General features: G+C 38.6%; 1 protein-coding gene across 1 annotated transcript in view; it reads left to right on the forward strand.

The window, feature by feature from the left end:
* raver2 (ribonucleoprotein, PTB-binding 2) overlaps positions 1–22,052 on the forward strand; it is an 87,512-nt gene extending 65,460 nt beyond the window's left edge. Inside the window, exons 8-17 of the mRNA XM_044199982.1 lie at positions 2,793–2,875; positions 2,978–3,076; positions 3,960–4,071; positions 6,193–6,545; positions 8,494–8,602; positions 9,764–9,945; positions 11,483–11,593; positions 12,033–12,134; positions 13,873–14,091; positions 16,580–22,052. Of these exons, the coding sequence (XP_044055917.1) occupies positions 2,793–2,875; positions 2,978–3,076; positions 3,960–4,071; positions 6,193–6,545; positions 8,494–8,602; positions 9,764–9,945; positions 11,483–11,593; positions 12,033–12,134; positions 13,873–14,091; positions 16,580–16,720 (1,511 nt within the window). The 3' untranslated portion in view covers positions 16,721–22,052. The remainder of the gene's footprint in view (positions 1–2,792; positions 2,876–2,977; positions 3,077–3,959; positions 4,072–6,192; positions 6,546–8,493; positions 8,603–9,763; positions 9,946–11,482; positions 11,594–12,032; positions 12,135–13,872; positions 14,092–16,579) is intronic.
* The last annotated feature ends 2,225 nt before the right edge of the window (positions 22,053–24,277 follow it).

Genomic DNA, 24,277 nt, shown 5'->3' on the forward strand with positions numbered 1-24,277 from the left:
CTTCAACGGCTTCGTTATTTGATGAATGGCTAATCAGGTATTAAAATGAAATCGTGTGACATTAGCGGAACAAATGAGAACAGGAAGGAGAGAAGATGGGTGAGGTGGGGGAGCTCTCTTAAAGAAGAGCACGCACAATTAAAGTCTAAAATTAGGACCTTGATTAAATGTTAAACTTTCTCTACCTATTCTGGTGGAAGCTACCATTAGCATTGACACTTACAGTTATTATGAGGAGACATTGTGATTCACACATGCACACAAAAGCCAAAGAAAGGGGGTGTGTACTGTATTTGTGTAGCTGTGGGGTGGCAATCACCTGAAGGTGATCGATGCCTTGTGACCAATTTTGCTGATATGAGATTTGTTTAAGTGTGTGAACGTGGGCAAACCCTCCCAAACTTCGGAAATCTAAACACGGTTTTTTCATTCAATAAAAAGCTGTAGCTTAAAAACAACAAACCACTACTAGTAAGAATTAATTAATGCCAGTAAACACAAACTTACTTCTTGTTGTTGCCATGGTGATTCGGAGTCCACTGATGAAAAAAATACAGTGTAACTGCTCGTTTTCAATATTTCAACAATTCAAATTATTCTGCAAAGAACAAACCACACAGGGTGTTGAACTAGTTATAGCAACCCATATTTGGTGGCACTTCTTCTTCCTCCAGACTTGATTAGCATAAACAGCAGAAGATAACTGTTGTTTATTCATTACTTGATTCTTTTTGGAAGAAAAGACCACAATTATTGGTGCACAAACATGCACATCTGTAACCATTTCATTGTATTTCGCACCATCCAGGTTGTCTTGATCATAGCTATGCAGCAAGCTAAAAACACTTCCAATAAAGGTTAAAGACAGCAGTTGGCCTTTGAGGTTTTCACTTGAAGCAAAAGAAACTGAAAACAACAAATTCAATAATAGCGACTACAAAAAATATAATCATGAGATACCATAAACAACAGATAAACCAAAGGTACTATAAAAATGAATAAAAACAGTAGCAAGAAAACTGGATTCACAAAGGTCTAGACTAACTGTAAATTAGTCTGTCATGCCTGAAGAAGCACAGAATCATCGGTGAAAGATCAACATTAAATCCCTGTAGGAAGTCAGTGGTGGAAAATAACTAAGTACATTTACTCAAGTGCTGTACTTAAGTACAATTTTAAGTTACTTTTACTTTACTTGAGTATTTCCATTTTCCACTACTTTATTCTTTGACTCAAATATTGTACTTTTTATTCCACAACATTTATGATAACTTTACTTTGCAGATTCAGATTAATAATAAAATGTGATGTATTATTATAGTTTAAGATAAGCTTCACAAGTTTGCAGTGTGTAAAGTTGAAGTGAAATTAGCCCCACCTTTACCAGCTGCAACATTAAAGTGATGTAGCTACACCTTAATGCATCAATAATTATAATCCAGAAATATATCTGATTCTGAAATAGGCTATTCTGCATAATGAGTACTTTTACTTTTGGTACTTTAAGTATATTTTGATGCTAATACTAAAATTTTGAATGCATGACTTTTTCTTGTCATGTCGTATACTGTACAGATTGTAAAGCCCCTTGAGGCAAATTTGTGATTTCTGATATTAGGCTATAATATACTTGACTTACTTGTAACAAGGTATTTCTACATTGTGGTATTGCTACTATACCTTAGTAAGTAAAAGATCTGAGTAGGCTACTTATTCTATCACTGTATAAGTACAACACGGTAATTAATCTAGTAAACATACACACAGAGTCCACATGTGTAAAAGTAAAAAGTGTAAAATAGTCAGCCCAACAGTAAATTAACTGTTGTATTAGCAACACATTAGCCTCTTTCAGCTATAGTATAACAGTTATAGCTATTGATTGATTGAGAATATAACTCTTGCTAGCACTAAACTGATCACAAAAAAAAATTAATTAGGAAATTAACTATAAAGCTCCAACAAAGGCATTTGGTAAGGAGATTAAAGATGCCTATCAACTGCAGATCTCACAAAATGGTGGATGAAACAATGTCAGTTAAACTGCTGAAGAACTGTACCAATAGCGGTTGCTATAGCAACAGAACAACCAACTGAAAATGGTGGTAGAATACACAGAGGAAAAAACATTGTGTCATTTTTCACTGTGACTGCCATCTTTTATAAATGCACTGAAGTCATCTCATAGTTCAGCATGTTTCACAGCCATTTCGTTCTTTACATTACAAGGAATATGTTTTAATTTTCTTTAAACTGCCTCATCAGTACAGCAGCACATTTTTTTTTTTTTGCATTTTACAGATACAGACAAACATTTCCTGAATTGTGAAAAGCAACCAGTTAGAGGCTGAAGTTAGTTTCTATTGTTTTTGAGGAAACTGTCAGTACCATCGACGCAGTTTGAAGTTTGAATTTTGCATTTTTCTGCTTTTCTTTTCTCTATTGATTTTTGTAGTTGTTGTTTGTTTGAGCTTGTTTTCAAATGTGTCTTCAACATCAAAATGTAATTTTAAAATGGATAAAAGTAGTTTATGAGGGAGGCAATTTGCTTTGTGCTAACATAATATCCCAATATTGCTTTACTTGTGCCTGTTATAAAACAGAAGGCCGTGTGATCATTTGAAATGTGCTGTAAATGACTGATGGATTGGTTGTCTGACTAATAATTCTGCCTGTGTATGCCTGTTGAAAGGATGATTGATTAATGCATTAGTGGAAAACAAAACTTGGAAAAGAAAGTCACAAAGAAAAGTACTGATTGATGTTTTCATTTGTTGTTTGTCTGTTTTTAGGGAAGTACGGGCGTCACGCCAGCCTGCCGTTCCTCAGACCTCCTCTCACCACAGCTCTGCTCACACTGGGAAAAGCGCACCAGGTCACAATAACATCAGCATCTGTTGATGTTATCATCTATTTTTTTAGTGTGTGTGTGTTGATGTGTTTGTTACAATAATGTCTATTTTCCTTTACCTCGCAGAGTGCTATGCTTGGTAATGGGCTAGTCCTCCAGAACCTCTTGCATATGCAGCTCGCACAGCAACAGCTTCTACACATCAAAGACAAACGCATCAGCAGCGTAAGACACCTGTTTGTTTGTTTGTGTGTGTGTGTGTGTGTGTGAGAGAGAGAGAGTGTTTGATCATTTGCATAGGTTAGTGGTGAGGGTTAAACATAGTTGTGGGCATGTGCATATGTGCCCTTACATTTTCATCTTCACCACTTGATGCGTAATGAAACCAAATAACCCGAAAATCACGCAAACCTAATTGCTTCTTTTCTGTTTAAAGGAAGACCTTGAGGTCTTGAAATTTCCCTCCACATTTTGATTTGCATATTTTAAAATGTCTCTTGTGTTTGTGTTTTCTTTAATTACAGAAGTAAAGGTTAAAAGTCACAGGGACTGATGTTTGGAATATTTGAAGTTGTTTTAGAAACTGGAAGATGACAATTCAGAATCCAGAGAAGGAGAATACTGTGCATATTTATCTTTCTTTCTCTTTTGAATCCCTTTGGCTTTTTCTTTTTCTTGCTTTTCAAATAATATATACAATTGTAATAGTGCAGAGGGGAATTTAAGAAAGGAAAAAAGATAATGATAATATATACTGTATACACTTAATGTACAGTTAAGTTCTTCTGTAGTGTATATTCTTTCATGTCTATAGTGAAATGTATGTGCATGATACTTGAACAGTCACTGCTACAGGCAGAGCTGCTGTTTTTATAAGTTGTATTCATAAAATCGTATATGTGTGTATTACAGTACACAGCATTATGTGCTTCTACCATGGTCTTGTTTATATTTCGTTTCCCTCCCGGATTCTTGTCCGTTTCTCCTCCTCATCTTCTCTCTCCACCTTCTCCCTTTTTTCTTTTGATAACTTTTCCCCTCCACTCTGTCTTCCTTCTCCTTCTGTCTTTACATAATGCTCTTCCATCTCCTTCTCTCTCCTCCACAGGTCTCCAGTCTGCTCGGGGACCCGTCCAGGCTGCTCATGCAGAAAGCTTTGTCTCTGCGGCCTCCAGGCCTTGTGCCGCTGGGGAAAGGCCTCCTGGGAGACTCTCCTACAGGTGAGCAGGGCAGAGTATCGGTACGCCCTTGTCGGATGACTTGGTGTAATTACTGCAAACTAATTAGACCATATTGAGACCTACAGTACGTCTCTCACCGGTGTTTTTGTTAATGCTGTGTTTATCAGATTCTTCTTTCACTTCTTCTGTCATCTGCCATTGCACGAGCACCTGGAAACTTTTGATTAATTAGTGCTGCAATAACAGCACCCTGTTTCTGTTTTGTGCTGTAAAACAATCTCATATGACCAAGTGGCACAAACATTGATGTCAGATCAAGGCTGGTAGTGGCTGTGCAGCTTATCGGTGATGGTCTTGCTTTTTATTTATACCAAGGTCTCAAAATGAATCTAGTCATGATTTATTGATGTTAAAATTATGTAGGTTTAGCTAGAACTTTTTGCTTTTCAAATAAGATCTGTAAAAGATCATAAAAACCAAGTTTTTCAACACCATTTGATATTATAAGCATATTTTAAGGGATTTGTATGACCAGCTTTGTGTAGACTGCCCCAACAGTGAGCAGGGCGTACACTGTTTTGACTAAACATGGGCAAAGCACATAAAAGAGGACTGTATCATACTGAGAAACAAAATTATTAAATTATTATTTTTTTTGTTGATGTCAAAGTAAAGCAGGTGGAATAAAAACCATTCACCCTCTTGCCTCCACCAAAAACAGAACTTTAACCTCTTAGATTTACCCTCATGGTTAAATCTTGACAGCCTCGTTGTTCAATGTGCTTCAACTCAAAGCCAATATCCTGTTAAGGCTGTTAAGATAAGCAAGCTGTACAGGTATGTAACTTCATGTTACACAAACCAAAATTTTGGTTTGAAAAATAAGCCTCCATAAACCCAAGCTGAGACCACCTGTTTCATGCCGCAAAGAAAGTACATAATATACCTCAGTATTTGTATTTTCTCATGTATTTCTCTCTGCTGTAAAAAGGACGTGTGTGTGTGTGTGTGTCTGTGTGTGTAATATATAAAAATGAAAAAAGCAGCTGGGAATGTTTTGAGCAATAACTGGTGCAAAAAGGATGTAAACACAGAAGAAGAGGGTGATATACATGTAAAAGGAGATGTAAATAACCCTCAATCATAATGTTAATGTCAGGTGTCAGGGTTTCCCCTCTGCAGATTCCCTAATGTCTCACAGTTGAACATTACTGTACAACACATCCAGGAAACTGCAGGGCAATTACAATTCAAATCTCCAGCTGAGAAATGGAAATTATATACAACAGACTGTGTGTATGTGTGCTGTTGTATTTATTTGTGTGTTCGTCTTTGATTGTGTGTATGAGTTTGCAAGTCTGTGTGTGTGTCTGTAATGTGAGGCTTTTATCAGTTTCATCAGTGTCTGCTGGGATTGTTAGCTTAAGGCTTGTTAGAGCTGATTTCTTTTATTGTGCTCTGGAGGCCATTTGTCACAGCAATATTGGATTTATAATAAGTGTGATTGTGTGTGTGTGTTCACCTTTAGTGTGTGTGTGTGTGTGTGTGTGCTCGCGCATCTTTACATTATATGTGTTCATGCTTTTATGTCTGTGTATGTATTTTTGTGCTTGTGTATATGTATGTGTGTACATATTTGTGTTTTATTAAACCCTGGAGTGAGTGAAATATTGGGAGTGTGGAGCAAAGTGCCAGGCTGTAAATAAACATGATAAGTGATGTATGAGCAGGAAACCCATTCTCAAATATTACTGCTGGCTCTACAGAGACGGTCAGGCTGAGCTGAGTTTCCAGCCATCTGAGTGATTCTGATGGTCATCAGTAAAAGCCATTTCACGTGTTTATCGGGCATCTCTCCTCTCCTTACTTTCATTTTCCTTCCCTTAATTTCCTTTACATTGTTCCTCTGTGCTGTATTTTATGTCTTTCCTTCCTTTTACTTCCTTTTGCTTTGTTTTCATTTCTTTTCCTTCTCTCTCCGTTCCTTCTCTTTCCTTAACTTTTCTGTGCGTCTGTTATATTTGATGTCTTCCCTGTTTTTCTTTCCTTTACTTTATTTCTTCTCATTTAATTTCCTTTTTGTGTCCTTTCTTCTCCTTTCCTTCCCTTCCTTTCTCTGTCTTCTTCTTTCCTTCTCTTTCCTTTCCTCTCATCTTACAGAGTTGTGCCAGGAGTCCGTACCATCGTCCACTCACAATGCCACAGTAGTGGTATCAGCAGCAGGTGTGATGCCATACCTCCAGGGTCGAGCTGGAGGGGGAGAACAAAACAGCACCCATTCTATCTCCACAAACCCTTGTGCTTCCTCCTCCTCTTCTTCTTCCGCCACCACCTTAAGTGACAGGCAGCCAGCTCCTCCTGGGACCATGGTGAGCTCCCATCAGCAGGGACAGAGCTATTCCTTGGGTATAAGTAACTCAGGCCTTGGCCCGCCTCCACCTATGCCCCCTGGAGGAGTTTATACGTCAGCAGGCCTGCACAGTAACTCAGATGGCTGCCCCCTGCCTAGCATGGTGAGCACAGTGAACACACACACAGCAAATACACACCACTGGGCAATATAACCCCACTCTCCCTCCACTTCTGCATTTTGCATTATTCTTTGTCACTTCTGAATCTCTCAGGTTGACAGAAAATTAATCGACAACTATTTTGATAATCATCTAATGAGTGCTAAGCCCCGCCCCCCTTAGTTACTGTTGCTACACCTGTCAAGCTTTCCGTTCTTGCACTTTCAGCACTTTTGCAGTTTCCAGTGATAATGGTGGTGGATTTTCCGCTCAAAATTCTTAGTAGTTTGTGGAACAATGGGTCCTTGATTTCAGACAGAGGTAGACAAAAGCAGCTTCTCATTTCTAGCCTGTAACCTTCAATTTTGCCAAATGAAATGACAACTGTTACTGGGAGATTGTATCAGCTTTAACTAGCTAGCTAATATAAGCCAACTCTAGTTTCATGAGTTTGACTTCATTGTTTTCAGTGAACTCATTTTAAAAGGAGAATCTTGTAAAAGGGTCCTAAATGTGCACATGATGGCTAACATACATACATGATATTGTACTAACAGACTGAGGCTAAAGCTACATGTCCCAGGCAAAAAGTTAGCGTCCTCTCCAGCTGATGATTTATGTTACTTTGCAGATATAGAAATAAAGAAGCAGCGTTATATTGCAGGGTAGAGCTAGTTAATCCTAGTATTAATAATTAGTAACCTAAGGAAAAAATATAGAAAACAAAAGACGAGAGTCAGACCAGATATTTCTTTCTAACCCTGTTTGGCTGCTAAGCTCACATACTTATTTACGTTTTCAAACAGTGCATTTTAACTTTAAAGTTACAAGAGAAAAGGCTAACTGATGTGTTTACCAAACGTAAGACTATCCCTGGTAACATTGGCTGGAGTTGCTGAAGTATAAATGTAGTTGTTAACGTTAGCCTGAACATCCATGATTGGCTTCCACACAGTGTGGAAATACTACATGGTGAGTATGCCAGTCCTCCAGCCCTCTAACCCCACACACTAATTTATTAAGTTAATGATGTGCTCCTCGGCCTTGGAAGCAACTATTAGTTACTACTGTAGGTAGTTAGCCAGTTAGCTTTTACATTAAAGCAGATAAACACAGTGTTTAGTCCCTTACACTTTTGCTGTTGTGTGTTTTGTTTTAGAAAGGCAAAAAAAGACACCACCTTCCAAACTCTTTAAATTCCCATTGTCACTCTTTACTACAGCCCCATGCACATCGCTTCAACATGTGAAGAAATCTAAAGCTCGACAGACCTGCTGTGCCTAGTTACGGTTGATAAGCCTGCCCAGTCTTCTTTCTTCTGCCCTGTCAGCCTGTCTACCTGCCCCATGCCTGTTCACCTGTATGCCTTTCTGCACACACTGAATACCTGTCTGCTTTTGTGCTCCTCTACATTTCTTTGACTAGGTCTGGTTTAAATAAAGCACTGCTATGCTAACAACATCCATAATAAGTCAGTGCACAGAAATAATAAACAGCGCTGAAGTTCTTAGGGGAACTGTTTCCAGTCCCAGCACGGTCTTCTCTAAAGTCTCTTTAATGGAGGGAAAGTGTAATTAACAGAGTACAATCCTCCCAGGTTTCCACAGCCTTGTCAGCTCTTCAGCACCTCATCAGAATCTTTGCAACGTTAAAAACATCGTTGTTGGTATGGTTGAGGTAAATTTACTTTCGCAGTAACATACCTGGCAGCACAGGCCACAGTATTATTTTTGCAACCCCAGATGTAATCCAAATCCAAGTTAAGAGTATAGAGAGGACGCAAAGTGGCAGATCAGAGGTTGAAGGGCAGACTGACCAGTAATTAAATTTGTTGTAAAAAAAACCAACAAAAAAAAACGTCTAAAAACTTAGACGTATGTTTTCTTTGATCTGCAAGACCTCCTAATTGTACTGTGAATAATACCATTTAAATCTCTTTCTCTCTCTTTAGGTAAGCAGTGGTCAGAGCTCTCTGTTGGGGGATCCTCCTAAAGAAGTCAGACTGCCCTCCAATCCTTACCTGAACCTGGCCAGTGTAATGCCAGGGGTGGTTCTGCAAGGTGAGCACACTAACACACAACAAATGAAGGCAAACATTTTTTTTTTTTATCTTATCCTATTGTATGTGCCATCAGCTGTATTAAGGTAGTTCTCTTTCGGCAAAAGCATATAAATTCCTCAGTGTTGTACATTTAAACATAGAAAATAAAGTGATCACTAATAACCACTAATATGAAGATGCTTACTTAGTGGATTTTTTTAATACATTTTTTCAACAGGAAACAAGTTAGGTTGGCTCATGATAAAACTCTTTCACCTCTATTAAGAAAAATAGGACTATATGTGACTCTTGTTAAAGGAATACTCCTCCAAAAATCAATCTTTTGAGTATCAAAGTCTGACTGACTGACTGACTGTAGGGTTGAAAGGTGCTTCTACAAAGTTTCCTTCATGTAAGGACAAGAAATAGTGCCACTTAACCTCCTCCCGTAAAACCACAACTTACACTTACTGTTTTTACACTTTGGTTTTTAAACAGATTAAACAAACAAGATACAACGTGTTAATTAGTGAGTGTTAGAGGTGCTGGTAGGCAGATTTTTTAATTTTGCACAGAGTCAGGCTAGCTGTTTCCCGTCTTTATGCTAAGCTAAGTTAACCGGCTGCTGGTTGTAGCTTCAAATTTAACGTACAAACATGAGAGTGGTATCAATCTTCTCATCTAACTCTCGGCAAAAAGCTAATTAGCATATTTTCCCAAAATGTTGAACTGTTCCTTTAAAACCCTCCTGGAGCATAATCACCCATCTGACGTTGGTCTGTATGTTCAGTATGTTAAACACTCCACATGTTTCTCCATAACAGTGCTAAATACACTGCTTCTGTGTCACACTATCACCTATTCATAGCTCCCAAGGTCTTCTGCAAGCTGAGCGAGGATTGTTTGCTACATATTGAAGATACAGGTCAACTTTGGAGAAGGGGATCATGCTCCTGGAACATTAACTGTTGTTAATCTAAACAGACTACAGCTGCCGTTGTCCATTAAGGAGCAAGCCGCAAACTTTCCAGAGCCAAGTTTCAAGGGCACAAGCAGATAGATGTCTGTTGGAGTATTCCTTTGAGATATTTTGCAATGTTAATGCCTATATTAGCGTGATTACCCAAAATATTATCTATTTCATTGTGCCTCTTCCATGATTCCCTCCGCTGTTGCTCAGGGTCAGTGGGGAGTAAAGCCCAGGGAGGACAGCCTGGCTCCGGGGTGTACGGCACCTCGGTTGTTCCCGTTGTCTCCCAGGGCTCCGGCTCCTTCTCCCACAGCGCAACAGCTACAACAACAGCTCCGTACACCACTGATACCTCCACTGACTACAGCCAATACAACCAGGCCTACACGCAGGTACTGCAGCACACATAGACACACTGTACAGAGAACCAAATGAAGAAATATGGTGATAGATGCATGGATGTAGGTCTGCCTGTTCACAATTGTGTTAAGTGTTACTCGGCCCAAAATGTGAGAGAGAGGGATGGTGGCTGAATAGATAGTGGATGGATGGATACATAAGGAGTGGATGGATAAGTGCAGCAGTGACAGAGTGAGCTGTGACTAGGGGAGGCAGGGAGGTGGAAGAGATGAGAATGGGTTTGGATATTTGGACAGACAAAATGAGAGAGGATTTGGCAGGGAGCGCTGTGTCTTTCCATCTGTCCCTGCTCCCTTCCTCTCTCTCAACACTCCACTCTGAACTAGTCATGAATCCTCCCTCCTGGCAGTCTGCATTTCTTTCTTTCTTTCTTTCTTTCTTTCTTTCTTTCTTTCTTTCTTTCTTTCTTTCTTTCTTTCTTTCTTTCTTTCTTTCTTTCTTTCTTTCTTTCTTTCTTTCTTTCTTTCTTTCTTTCTTTCTTTCTTTCTTTCTTTCTTTTTCTTTCTTTCTTTCTTTCTTTCTTTCTTTCTTTTTCTTTCTTTCTTTCTTTCTTTCTTTCTTTCTTTCTTTCTTTCTTTCTTTCTTTCTTTCTTTCTTTCTTTCTTTCTTTCTTTCTTTCTTTCTTTTTCTTTCTTTCTTTCTTTCTTTCTTTCTTTTTCTTTCTTTCTTTCTTTCTTTCTTTCTTTCTTTCTTTCTTTCTTTCTTTCTTTCTTTCTTTCTTTCTTTCTTTCTTTCTCTTCTTTCTTTCTTTCTTTCTTTCTTTCTTTCTTTCTTTCTTTCTTTCTTTCTTTCTTTCTTTCTTTCTTTCTTTCTTTCTTTCTTTCTTTCTCTTTCTTTTTCTTTCTTTCTTTTTCTCTTTCTTTTCTTTCTTTCTTTTCTTTCTTTCTTTTCTTTCTTTCTTTCTTTCTTTCTTTCTTTCTTTCTTTCTTTCTTTCTTTCTTTCTTTCTTTCTTTCTTTCTTTCTTTCTTTCTTTCTTTCTTTCTTTCTTTCTTTCTTTCTTTCTTTCTTTCTTTCTTTCTTTCTTTCTTTCTTTCTTTCTTTCTTTCTTTCTTTCTTTCTTTCTTTCTTTCTTTCTTTCTCTCTCTCTCTCTCTTTCTTTCTCTCTCTCTCTTCTTTCTTTCTCTGTCACTCTGTTTCTCTCACACAGTAGTTGTGCCTCCTCCAGCAGCAAGTGACATATCTGATATTTGCAGCACGATACAAACCCAATTTTAAATGTTAATTACAATCTACTCATCCAAACAAATGAATCATGATTAGATAACCAATAAAACGCTTGGTTTAATTTGTCTGGAAAGACAAGACAAAGGAGAGGAACAGGGGAGAGCCGCCAGCAGGAACAGTAGTTAATGAGTGACAAAGAAAGAGAAAGAGACAGAAATAAAGGAGGCAAAATCAGCAAGGACAAAAAAAAATTACTGAGCAAACATTCATCTGTCTGCTCCAGCTGCTCTTCACCTGATGTTTGCTGAAGTGTGTGTGTGTGTGTCTGTGTGTGCCCACCATAGGAGGCCATGCAGCAGTGGTACCAGCACTACCAAGCAGCACAAGCTCACACCTACTCCACTGTTGCTCCACAGGACAGCACAGCCACAGACTACACCAAGGAGCACACACAGGTAACACACACACACACACACACACACTCATTTGTAACTGTGTGGGATTCAGTGTGTGCAGTTATGTGTGTTTGTGTGTGCAAAATTATGGCTCATCATATGTCTCCTCACATCAAACTGGGACACTGTTCACTTAAAGTCACAGAAAACAGGATCCTCTGGTGGTTCAGCTCAGAATATGTTCTCACTTATAGTAAGTGAAGCGAGAAAAAACACTAAAGATGATGCATATCAACCGGATTTCACTAAAGTCACAAACAAATTAAAACAAAAGAAAGAAACAAAGATTGAAACTGATGGGGTTTTTTTCACCGAACTGTACCTTTTTAATTATTTATAATAAATACAGATAAATTCCTGGATCTTTACTTAAAAATACAATAAAAACTTTCAAAAATGACTCCTTCAGCATTTGTAAAATAACCTTCTTGTGTTCCAGGCTCCGCCAGTGTCAACCTACGGGGATTACAATTCCTACATGCAGGCGGTCACTCAGTACTACTCCCAGCCTGCAACAGCCAACCAGGCCTACGCCACCAAGGTACATACATACACACACACATACACACACGCGTGCCTAACCCCAACCAAAACATAATTCTAACCATAACCCCCAGTCTATTTGACAGTACATGCACTATTACTTATTACTTATATTATTACATTGTATTATTATACCGTACATACTTATCATCAACCGGTAAATCCACTTTGTACTTTACACTTATTTTAATTTTATACTTATATCCACTTTGTACTTAATTTATCTTACCTGTATTATAGTGTATTATATTTTGATTTGCTTATTACTTCTATTCCTGTGTGCATTGACGTGATGGTGAGCAGCTGTAACGAAAGAGTTTCCCCTCGGGTATCAATAAAGTATTTCTGATTCTGATTCTTAACCCTCAAACAGCAGTTTGAACTCATACAGAGTTCCTACATGTACTCACTTCAGTTATCAGCATGCATCAGGCCCAGCATATGGTTTTATGGTAAAAGATAATGCAACGTTGTGTTTGACAGCCAAAACTCAGAGAACAGTATGTCCACATTAACTGGGCCACCCAAGATTGTCCATGACCTGACACATAGCAGCAAAGGATGGCCAGCAAAGAGCACTCTATAGCCCTTTTCAGACATGGAGTACATAACATTGCTGGCTTTATTAAGACATGACGAGCTGTGGATGTGATACGTTACCCCCTTTTCTTTCTCTTGACAAATGACAACAGTGATGTTGGCGCTAACCTGTGTACTTGTGTTTATTTGTGTATGTATTGTATAGATTGCGATTTTATTCACTGTTGTACCAGATATTTACTATTATTGACTGCTGTTTGCTAGCCAATTTGCCCCTTGGAGACATTAAAGCTTTACTCTACTCTACTGACAGCACATCTTTCAAGGGCACAAAATTATTAGTCCGAGACAATTAATTGCTAATTCATTGGCAGAAGTTATTAATCCCAGCATACAAATTACTAATTATTTTGTACAAATTATCAGAAAATTTGATCCATGATACCTGACGGGCTCCATACAAAACAGGAGATCTTTAAACCTAACTTGAATATTTGAGTCAAACTGCATCCTGTCCTGCGGACGCAGTGTAAATGATCTCAGAACAGCATGCTGGTGTGTACGTGCAGTTTGTCTGCATGTTTATTTGGAGAAAGTGACCTCTCTCTAAGACACTGATACCCTGTTAGAGGGAACACATCACTCTGCACCCAGCAGCTGATACCAGACATCTCCACACACCCTGAGAAGCCAGGTCCAGGATTATCTGCTGCTGTAGGCTGTGTGTGTGTGTTTGCTTGAAGATGCAGCCATGGAGTTTGTTGCGTGGCAGACATTCTGTTCTACTTCTGGCTCACTGTTGGTGGAGACAATGATACGATGGGTTTTGGACATAAAGTTTCTTCCTGGCATTCAGCTGAACTGAAATTATGTTGACATGACTTTGTAGCATTTTATTTTGGCTGGTTGTCCTCAGGAAAAAGAACAAACCCATACAACAGCAGACAGAAGAGGGCAAATGAGTGATCCTATTTGAGTCATCCATAGATGTCTGTCTCATTATAGCCACTAGAGGGCAGAAAGATTAACATGAATGAATAAATAAAAGAATGCAAATCAGTTACTTTGTCAAGTCATGAGGTGCTTTTAAAAACAATATGCCACCTAACAACAAAATTAAGAGAGCTTTGGGGAATATTTCCTTTATTGTGTTTTTCCTGATTTGCTACCTGTTGTTCAATGGGTGTCTCTTCTAGGAGGTAGATGTGTGTAAGCCTCTAGGAGTCTCTCTGCACGCGGTCAGTAATGGCGCCCCCCCTCCACCGGCCGTCCTACCAGCTGCTGCTGTGCTCCCAGCCTACAGCACCCTGCCTTTAATGCCCGGCTTCCTCGGGGCGCCACACCCGGCGGCAGCCACGGCAACCCCTGTCACGCACACACACACTGCCGCCACTGACTGGAACACCTACTACTATGTGAGTAGAGAAAACTCACACTCTTATATAGGATGTGACACTTTTAGTATATCTGTGAGTGAAGCTGGGCAAAACAACTTTTTGGCTTTTTCATTGTGTATTTTTTATAATTTTTTTTTGTCTAATTTTTTCCATTTTGAAGTGACAGTCTAGAGTGAGTGTGCTCAGCTCAGGTGACAAAATCCAAACATTTCATATTGCAGTTAGCTATTTCAGAGTTTACCCTATGACTTCTGATATGAGTTGGCGCTATTAGTTGTTGACAGTGGGGAGCTGAGGGAGAAGATCACTGTTCAGCTCGTTGAATTTAAAGTAATAATTCAGAATATCCACTACTGGATGGATTGATGTGTAATAACAATCCTTATACAGAGGCCAAAACAATATAATAAATATTAGTATAGACTATTATCTTACATATCTCTAACTCTATAGTGTATGAGTGGTCAGTAGTGGTCATAACACTGTTTGCATAAAAAAATGAGCTATTGCTTCACAGTAAAAGCAAACAAACCACAGGGAAGTGGTTTGTCAATAAAAGGATTTTCATGTGAAGCAGCAACAGGAAGTGTTCATTGTATTACTACTGTAAATTAGGAAATAGTAGCCAGGGTCTTGATTTGCCTCAACTGCAGATAGAAGCAGGCCTTCATTTAAAAAAAAGGATATATTAGTGACAGACCTTGATGTCTGGTGTTTCCTGTTTTTATAAGTACATTTGATCATAACAAGATGTCTTACTGTGTACGTCATAACTGTTTTCTGATAAGCCTCCATTTTAATTTGCTGTAGATACAAAGTCATCACTTCCTTCGTGATAAATTCAGTATAATGTACATTTCTGCAACACCAACAATATTATCTGAACAGGATAAGAAAGCAGAAACAGCATTTTTTTTTTTCCCTGCCACACAAAATTCTGTTAATTTTGTCAGACTTTCCACTAATGTTTGCTTGTTTTGTTGTGAATTACCGAATAACCTATTCAGGTGTCTAAACAACAAACACTACTGTTTGTTTGAACTGCTCACAACTCTGTGACATACAGCATGCAAGGGGTTGCAACACATTGCTTTGTTTTCAGGGGTCACACGCTACAAAGTTTGGGAACCACTGCTGTAGACTATGGCAGTAGTAGATATAGTGTGGCATTTTTTCTGAGATGTGGCAATACAGCTAATTTAGTCCTCATAGTTTAACTATTGAGAGAAGAAGAGGAGGAAAGGAGAGACAGAAGGCATGATGATGTGAGCAGACTGGGTCCAGACGCCTGAGCTGAGCCTCATCTGCAGAAAGATTTACATTTGTTTGTACAGACAGCCTCTGTGGCCCTCTCTTACTGGTGCTAAGACCTTTAGATTGTTAGACCTATAAACACACACATAAAAACAGGATGTTTGCATTGTTGTCAAATTCCACAACTAGTCACATTTTTGTCCACTTTCTTTTTACAATCTCTCTTTTTAGTTCATCTTCACTTTAAGGCGTTGATCACTGTAGCGATGAAGCATGCACTCATTTCAGTAATGTGCTACATAGCAGAAAATAATGTTTATGACCAGTTTTTTAAATAAAATTTAACAAGTAGTGATAAACAGATGTTTTGACTACAGAAGCTCATGTAGGCAATCCACACAGAAGCAAAAGAAAACCAAGTCAGCAAAAGCAAAAAATAAGAGTACATGCCCAAGAATAAGCACAATCCCCATAATAGAGAATTAATTAAATGAAATATCACACCAAAAGATCAAATAAAGATGATCTGCTTGGAAAAAAAGCAGTGGAGATGACCTTTAAGTTGAAATTGCAAGAATGAAACTTTGTCAAGATATTTTAATATTTTGATTTTCAGCATTAAATGAACTTCAATCCATCAAACTTCCATTTATGGTTGTTAAAAAACTTCAAACACACTGAAGAATAAGGTTTTTTTTCTATATATGTATATTTCTAAATAACAATGACAACTGAAAGGAAATTACAAATAAATATAAATAAATAAGTAAATAATGATAATTTACTGAGTTTTGTAATTGCATTAAAACAGGGAAACAAACTATAAGACAAAAACAGAATACAAATTGAGTTGTGCATTTAATTTGATCCTAAATTAGGGATGTTTTGGATGCTTCACTGCTAGGATTCACATCCCCTAAGGAATTAAAGAAAATTTTACAGTCTATTTAAAACTGTTTACTATTTGGTTTAAAGTTAATTTTTCTTGTAAATGTGTAACTTTCCAAAAAGGAACAGAAGTTTGATGGAATCATGTTTTAAAGAGTTTCCAGTATTACAGTCTAATCATCTGACATCAGTAACGACCTGACAAGTGACTTACAACTTACAACTTTGAACAGAGAGCAACAGTAGCTGATCTTGTTCCTTTAACATGTCAGACATTTGTGTACATTAAGTGCTGCGACATACCGTTTCTTCTCCTCTCCACCCTCTTCAACTCTTCCCTCTTGTCTTATTCCTGTCTCTTCAGAACCAGACAAGGGGCCATAAGAGGGAGTACCCTCAGTTGGCGGTGCAGGAAGTGACATCATCAGATGGTGCCTACATCGGGCAGCACTCCCAAGGCCTGGGAGGGCAGTATGCTGACTACTTTAAGAGGAAGAGGCTCTAGTATGAACCAAAACCACCTTAAAGCCTAAAGCTTATGGAGGGACGCACACAAACTCAGCATCTGCTGGATGTCACAGCTCCCTCTAGTGGCCTTTCTGTGGCGGCCATTTTGCATCCCTACAGTAGGTATTGAGCTTAATAGAATTTGGGGTTGCAAATGGCTCAAGTGAAAGTAAGCCATAGTGCTCTTTGATCCTGGCACTTATGTATACACACACACACACACATACACACACACACACCCAAACACAAACATGGTGTTGCTTCTGTCCTGTTCAAGCCTTAACTCTTAAACTTAAATTGTTGTTTCTCAGTGTGTCAACTGTACTTAACTAATATTATCTTGTAATTTTTTTCTAATATAATGTAAACTAAATTATACTGCATCTGTATATATAAGCTGCTCTCGTATTTGCAGCCAGGCAACCTGTCTGCCTGCTGAAACTGTCTTAGGACTGGTCTTACAGTCAAGTCTCTCCCTCAGTCTCCTTTCAAAAGACAAAATGTCTTTGATTAGTCAGTCGAACTGACATCTGTCTGTTGCTGCTTCAGTGTTTTTTCCCTTTTCCTTTTATTGCCCAGGTTCCTCTTTTATATCTCTCCCCGCAGTGAGAATTAGTTTGTGCGTGTGTATGTGTTTTATGCGTGTTGATATGCTATTTCTGTAGGAAGTGTCAGCCATTTCAATCCCAAGGTTTGGGAGCACATCAGGAAAAAAAGGGCCTGAACCAATCAAAGCCCTTAATTGTGGTGACTTAACAATAGCTTCCCTCAATGAATGGACCTTTCTTTGAAAGACTGGACAGAAAATAAAAGGCTGGTGTAAATACAGTGTGTAATACAGAATATATAAAGCCATGCGTAACAGACAATATCATATATAATGGACATTTCCCAGCTCATTTTGTGAGCGTATTGTACTACACGAATGAAAGGAAAGCATTTACTATGTGTCTGTTTTTTTTCAATCTATACTGTTATATATTTGTAATATAATCTAATAATATTCCAAGGCAATTCAAGTCATTTATTAATATTGAATCAAAAAGTGTTGACTCAAATGTAGTTATCTGGTTTGGTTTTTAACCTGTAAGCCAAATATTAGGGCACAGTCCTTTCTCTTCTCTTCTCTCTTCTTTTTTTCTCTTCTCTTCTATCTACTGTAACACATTAGGGTATTTTGATCTGTTGGGACTGTAACAGGAGCTTTACTTTCATTTCCAGCTGCAATTAGAACATAAAGGTTTCTGACTGTGTGTCCCGAATCCATACCACATACTAACTCAAAGCAGGTTTTGAGTATGTAATGTGTTTGTAAAAGTGAAAAAAGAACGTTTACTCTATTCACTCAGTATGCATTCGAAAAACCCCGCTGTTTTTAGTGTGCTGTTGATGGAAATGGAGGAGCTGCTCACAGATGGAAAACAAATTTAACTAATGGTTGATGTTGGTGAATCAGCTCCAGGCACACCTAAAAAAAATGTATGTTGCTGTCTGTTTGTGAAGTTTAAATGGCAGTGATGTTCCAAAGTCACAGTTTGAATGCATTTGCATTAGTATAAAACAGTATATTGATTTTTTTTTTTTTTTGTATACTGACAGCAACAATTATACTATAAAGGTTAGTATATACTGCATACGATTGGTATGTAGTATGAGAGTGAGACACAGTCTTTATCATTTGAGGGACTGTATGATTTTCTGAATCAAACACTTCTTTTTTGTGCTACTATATAACTAATAACTAATAAATAATTTTAAGTTTTTAGGGGAAACAGAAAAATAGCAAACTATTAATGTTAATCTTTGCAGAGCTGATTTTTTTCCAGCTGCTTTTACAAAGAAACAGAGATTAATTATTCTTTATTCTTTGTGGAAAAACAGACTCTTTTAGGACGTTTTGTTTGTTTTTGTTTTTACCACTTCCATTATCGATATTAGAATAAAGGCTATGAACTGAATTATACTTAATGTCTAGAAAGTTTGTTTGATGTTCGTTACTAAGGAGAGGGCTTGGTATTTTAATATTACAGCTTGGACATTAGGTTTGTTATGTGCACAGGCCTCTTGTCTAACAAACCGGCAATAACTAAGGCTCCTACTACTGTAGAAAGTTGAGTGTAAAATGTTTATATTCTAGTGTAAATGTTTTGCCATTCACACAGCATTATATACTCCTACGTAACGGCTCATACACGTGGTAAAAGCTTTTTTCTTTTCTATATGTCTTTGTATTCTGCTTATAACTATCTGACTACATGACACAGAGCGGAATATTACTTCCATCGCCATGGCAACCACGCTCACACACTGTGAAGCCCAGTAGCAGGTGAGATCAGATAACGCGTACACATCAGTTTAGTCCAGTTATATGTGGTGTGAGTTTCTGGGATAACAGCTTGTTGGAAACAGGACGTACATGATGTTTACATGTGCAGACACAATAACAGAAGAGTTGAGTATCTGTGGTAATGTGGTGTGCAGGTACGCTTATTAAGTACTAATAATATGGCTTAACATTAAACTAAGGGCAATGCATATCCCTCTATTCTTTGTATCTTTCCATTACCTCTTCGTCGACTCTCTTGCTGTCTGCTCTTTGTCCAATTACATGTTTTCTAACTCGATTTTACTGTGATGTGTTTCATGGTGTCACATTAATCATATTTAACGTGCAACTGCGACATATTTTGAAGCATGCAGCCATAGAATATTTTATGGAGGATATGAACAATACAAAGAACAAAGGATGCTAAATATTTGCACAAATACAGGCAGAAAGAGGATCAGCCAGAGTAGCTGCCGATCAAAGCCTTTTTTGTGTTCACTGAGTGCCTGTATGTGTGCACATATTAAGCATAATGAATTTTGTCTCTTTTTTGCATTCAATGACTCCCTTCCTTTTTTTTTGGTATTACCATTGACCCGTTTGGGAAGCCTTTTTCCTGGATTAACGACAATGTTGTCCTGCTTTCCTCACTGATCCTTTTTCTTCCCCATTTGTCTTCAAAATATCATACACGTTCTATTTAGCACACATTTCTATTTTCAATTTACATTTATTTTAATTTTACTAACTTGTCTTTGCGCTATTGTGGCTTACTGTATGTCCTGTCTATTTCCTGTATGATTGTGACTGTAACTTCTGGTGGGTGTGCTTTATTTAAAATGCTTTTAGTTTGGTGATTTGTTTTTTGCAGGCCTACACAGTACTATTAAACACAGATCCACTTATATTTAACCATTTTGTATCACCAAAACAACCACAAAGTATAAAGTATTTCTAAATGTGACTCCAAATTAACACCTTACAACTTGGTCACTTATTAGAGATTTTTGCTTGAATTTCTAAATAATCTGCACAATTTAATTGCTGCTGTTTAAATTAATGTATCGCTATCATATTGCACAAAGACAAAATATCCATATCTTGTAGTTGTGTAGGTCTGCAATTTAAACATCTTTGAAGCCCTTTCCTCACCTGCTCTGCTGTGCTGCTCTTGATTTTTCTGTCTTGAAATAGCAAATGAAACAAATTTTGGGGGAAAGGTGACAGATCCAGTTAGCCAGCCTGCTAACATAGGGAGTTGAAAGTGAAAGTTGCGGAGAAAGAGCCCCACTTTCCCCGTGCTGTCTATGTCTGTCATCAGATCTACTTTCACATGATGTCTCTTTCTCCATCTGAAGCCATTTTGCACTTTCCCCTCTTATGCAAGTCTTTTTAATTGTTTTTTCCCCACACCACTGTTTCATCAACTTGCCTGTCTGACCTGGCTCGGAGCCACAGTTTGATTTGCTTCCTGGTGTGAGTGGATGAAAAGTAGTCAGCTGGACTCCAGTTCTCTCTTTCTGCCAGGTGATTGCTCTCACCTGCATCTCTCTAAAAGGCAAGATAGAAATGTCTGAGTGTGTGTGTTCGGACCAGAGACGGGGCCTCTGTGTTTGTGGATGTGAACAGCTGAGGCAGCAGACTTTAGACAGCACTGTCTGCTCGTCTGTTTTTCCCGTCTGCCTGCCTGTCTGTCTTCCTGACTGTCTGTTTTCCAGTCCGGCTGTCTGCCACAATGTACTCAGTTACTAAAGTCAGTCAGGCCTGAATTATTTTAGTGGTATTCCAACAATTGTGTTGGCCTTTTCTCTGCATTATGTCTCACTTCTTCTAAAACCATGGCCATGTATACTACAGTATACATAGCCAAATATACATACACAAATCAACATTGAGAAATCTTGCAAGTCCACATTCGAGAGAGCGACGGGACAAATACCTAAACATATAGAACAAGTTTTCCGAAACAGAACTAGAAATCCGGAGTGTAACTGAACCGTGTCTCTAGACTTGAATGCGCAGTAGGTCTTCCTTTGCTTGCCATTTTCAAAGTTTCACACAATCAGTTTTGGCCATTCACATGCAAAAACAGACTGAGAGCAGAACTCTCAAGAACCTTGGACCTGAACAAGAAGTGTAGTGTCACTCTTAGACCCCGTCTTCCTCTTTCCAGTGTAGTCCATCGTTATACATTTAGCTGTTATTTGAAGTTTTGTTTCTAAATCAAGTTTCCTGTACCTTTTTATCTACGAGAAAGGTGTGACGTCCAGTAATGTGCGTATCCTGCTGAAGCCTGCTTGCCAGAAACTGTTGGTTAGCACATTTTCTTTCTGTAAGAACTGCCAAACTGTTCATGGATGTGACAAAATAAGAAATGATTGCTCCAAACATGGTTTACACTTTCAAAAATCGGACCCTGTCTGTTCTCACATCTTGACTTGCAGATTGATTAAAGTTTCTATTTGCTGTAAGTTCGCTCACAATAGTTTTCTTCGTTTCTGAGCTTCCATAATGTTCCCGAATTGCAGATAATGAGAGTTGAACTGGTGTTTACTTCGACTGGTTCTCTGTGTGTGCTGAAACCAGTAATTGTAGGTACTGTAGGTTTGTGTGTGTGTGTGTGTGTTTCTCTGGGTGTAGCTCTCTAAAAATATGCTCTTGGCAGGTAATGGGGGTGAGGAGAGACAGGCTGAAAGAAAAGGAATGGAAAAACAACTCCAGCTGCCATCAGCCGCTCAGCCTGCAGGGATGTCTGTTTTTTTTGGGGGGGGGGGCTTTCTCCTCTTCTGTCTGCATCGCTCAGTGAAGAGTGTTTGTTATGTCTGCCAGACTCCTGCATGTTGCATGTACCTGTAGAGCTGTCACACACACACACACACACACACACACACACACACACACTCCCAACACAATGGAAATGTCTCCTCTCTGCTCTGGTATTTGTATTAGTTGCAATCTCACAGACCATTTCTGCCCTCTGCTGTCACACAACTTCTAGTGTGATCCAAATCTATATGGATACATTATTGTCCTCATGTTTTTATGCTTATTGTTGTCTCTCCTGTGGAGTAAATCTACCAGCATCTTTGATATCAACAGAGGAAAAACAATCACCGTATGCATTTTAACCGCAGGCAAACTGACAAACATCATTCCCCCCTCCCTGGTGAACAGATATCTGACAGCAGTCTAATTGTAGCTGCTCAAATACAGACACATAAGGTCACAGCTGGCGTCGAGCCTCCAAACCTGTCAGTTATGGGATGTACAAATGTGGCGCTTGCCCCTCCCTCATTATCACCACTGAGGTGCCCTTGAGCAAGGCCCTTAACCCCAACCGATGTGTTAATCCATTCCTTAATACTTTCTGACTTCTGTAACCTGTCTATGGTTTTCAGCCCCAAGCCCATTTACTCCCACTGAAGACATAAAATTTCTAAAAACAGATTACAATTAAATAGTGCATTTATTTATTTGTTTGGGACTATTTTTAGCTGCAGATTAATCAACATTTTGTGCTCTAGTGAGTATCTACGGCAGCAGGACGGTGTATGTGGAATGTTGAAGGAACACAGTGCACCAGTGTGGCTCATTGATGTGTTTTTAATATTTTTGTACAACAATGAAACTCTACAGCCCAGAAGAATAAGATAAATTAAGCCATCGATACAGAGACAATACTTCCTTGTTGATTTTGGTCTTTTCATGGGATATCCCCAAACCTGTACTTTAAATTAACTGACAATATGGCCAAAACATCTGCATCAGTATACACTGGTTTAGCTTCTGTGATTGGACATTAGCTTTGTCCTAATTCAGAGGGCGCCTCCTACAAAGTCTGTATTTCAAAACTGAATATTTCATTGACCAATGGGCCATGAGGGCTTCTCCACTTGCAAGAGAAATGTGATCTTTTTCTTTACCCAAATTTGGAGGACACAAAAATTCAATTCAATTCAATTTTATTTATATAGTGCCAATTCATAACAGAAGTTATCTCATTGCACTTTTTCTATAGAGCAGGTCTAGACCGTACTCTTTAAAATATTAGTTACAGAGACCCAACAAATCCCACCATGAGCAAGCATTTGGCGACAGTGGCAAGGAAAAACTTCCTTTAAAAGGCAGAAACCTCGGACAGAACCAGACTCAATGGTGGGCGGCCACCCGCCGCTGCCGTGTTAGGTTTTGAGAGAGAGTGAGAGAGAGAGGAGGAGTTTGGGGGAGGGGGGAGAGGGAGGCACAATGCAAAGACCACGTATAATTATTATTATTTAAAAAAAAATAGTAGAATAGTAATTGTAGTGTTAATATTAATAAATTAGTAATAATAGGAATGACAGCTATAGGAAAAACAATGTCAGTATTAGTAACAGAGCCAATAACAACAATTGTAGTAGCAGTGGTCGAGCAGGAACACGGGGGCAGCAGGTGGCCCACAACCACAGATCCAGTCTGCAGCTCCGGAGGCAGAAATACCTGCTGAAAGCAACAGTAGAAGAGAGGAGAGAAACGAGAAAACACAAAACTACGGGAGAGAGATGTTGAGTTAGTAAAATGCAGTAATGGGATAAGATTATATAGATATAGTTGAGCTTCAATGTTCATTCTTGACCTTGGAAAAAGCAGTTTGATGGTAACCCCTGTCTCTGTTTGAGGATGGTGTCTGATGGTGGACGCCCTCCTTGATCTTTCTCCAGCCGTCCACTGTCGATGCTGTGAGCGGATTTGGTCTGGTGTTTCACAGACAGCTGATTTTGTCTTTATTTTGGTTTTTAGGATGTACCAGCAGAGATATATTTTCCATGAATCTGGCACATGCTTGGCATTGTTGTAAAGTGAAGTTGGGGCCTGACTTTAACACCTTTTGAAAACTTTTAAATTAAGTTTATATGATGGATAGGGCTTCCTAAAGCACCATTAGTTTTGGTTTTTGTGAAGTCTCATTTGGGAAGGGGGTGCTGGTGAGTCCCACCCGTCTTAAAAGGAAATACCTTCATAGGCCACATCTTTCAAGGGAGGCAGCCCATGAGTTTGGACACAGCTTAATGTCATATGACAAGAAAGTCTTAACACTTTTTGTCATTTTATCACATCACCTACGATTTTTTTTAAATCTTTTCTCATGGCTAATTGTGCCATCCAATCAGATTTTTTAGAAATATAAGTTTAGTTTGCTTTCACAGGTCATTCTGTGCCTGCACCTGTGTTGCAAGTCCCAAATGGTTT

This window comes from Siniperca chuatsi, linkage group LG6 (assembly GCF_020085105.1).
Source record: "Siniperca chuatsi isolate FFG_IHB_CAS linkage group LG6, ASM2008510v1, whole genome shotgun sequence".
Lineage (NCBI taxonomy): Eukaryota > Metazoa > Chordata > Actinopteri > Centrarchiformes > Sinipercidae > Siniperca > Siniperca chuatsi.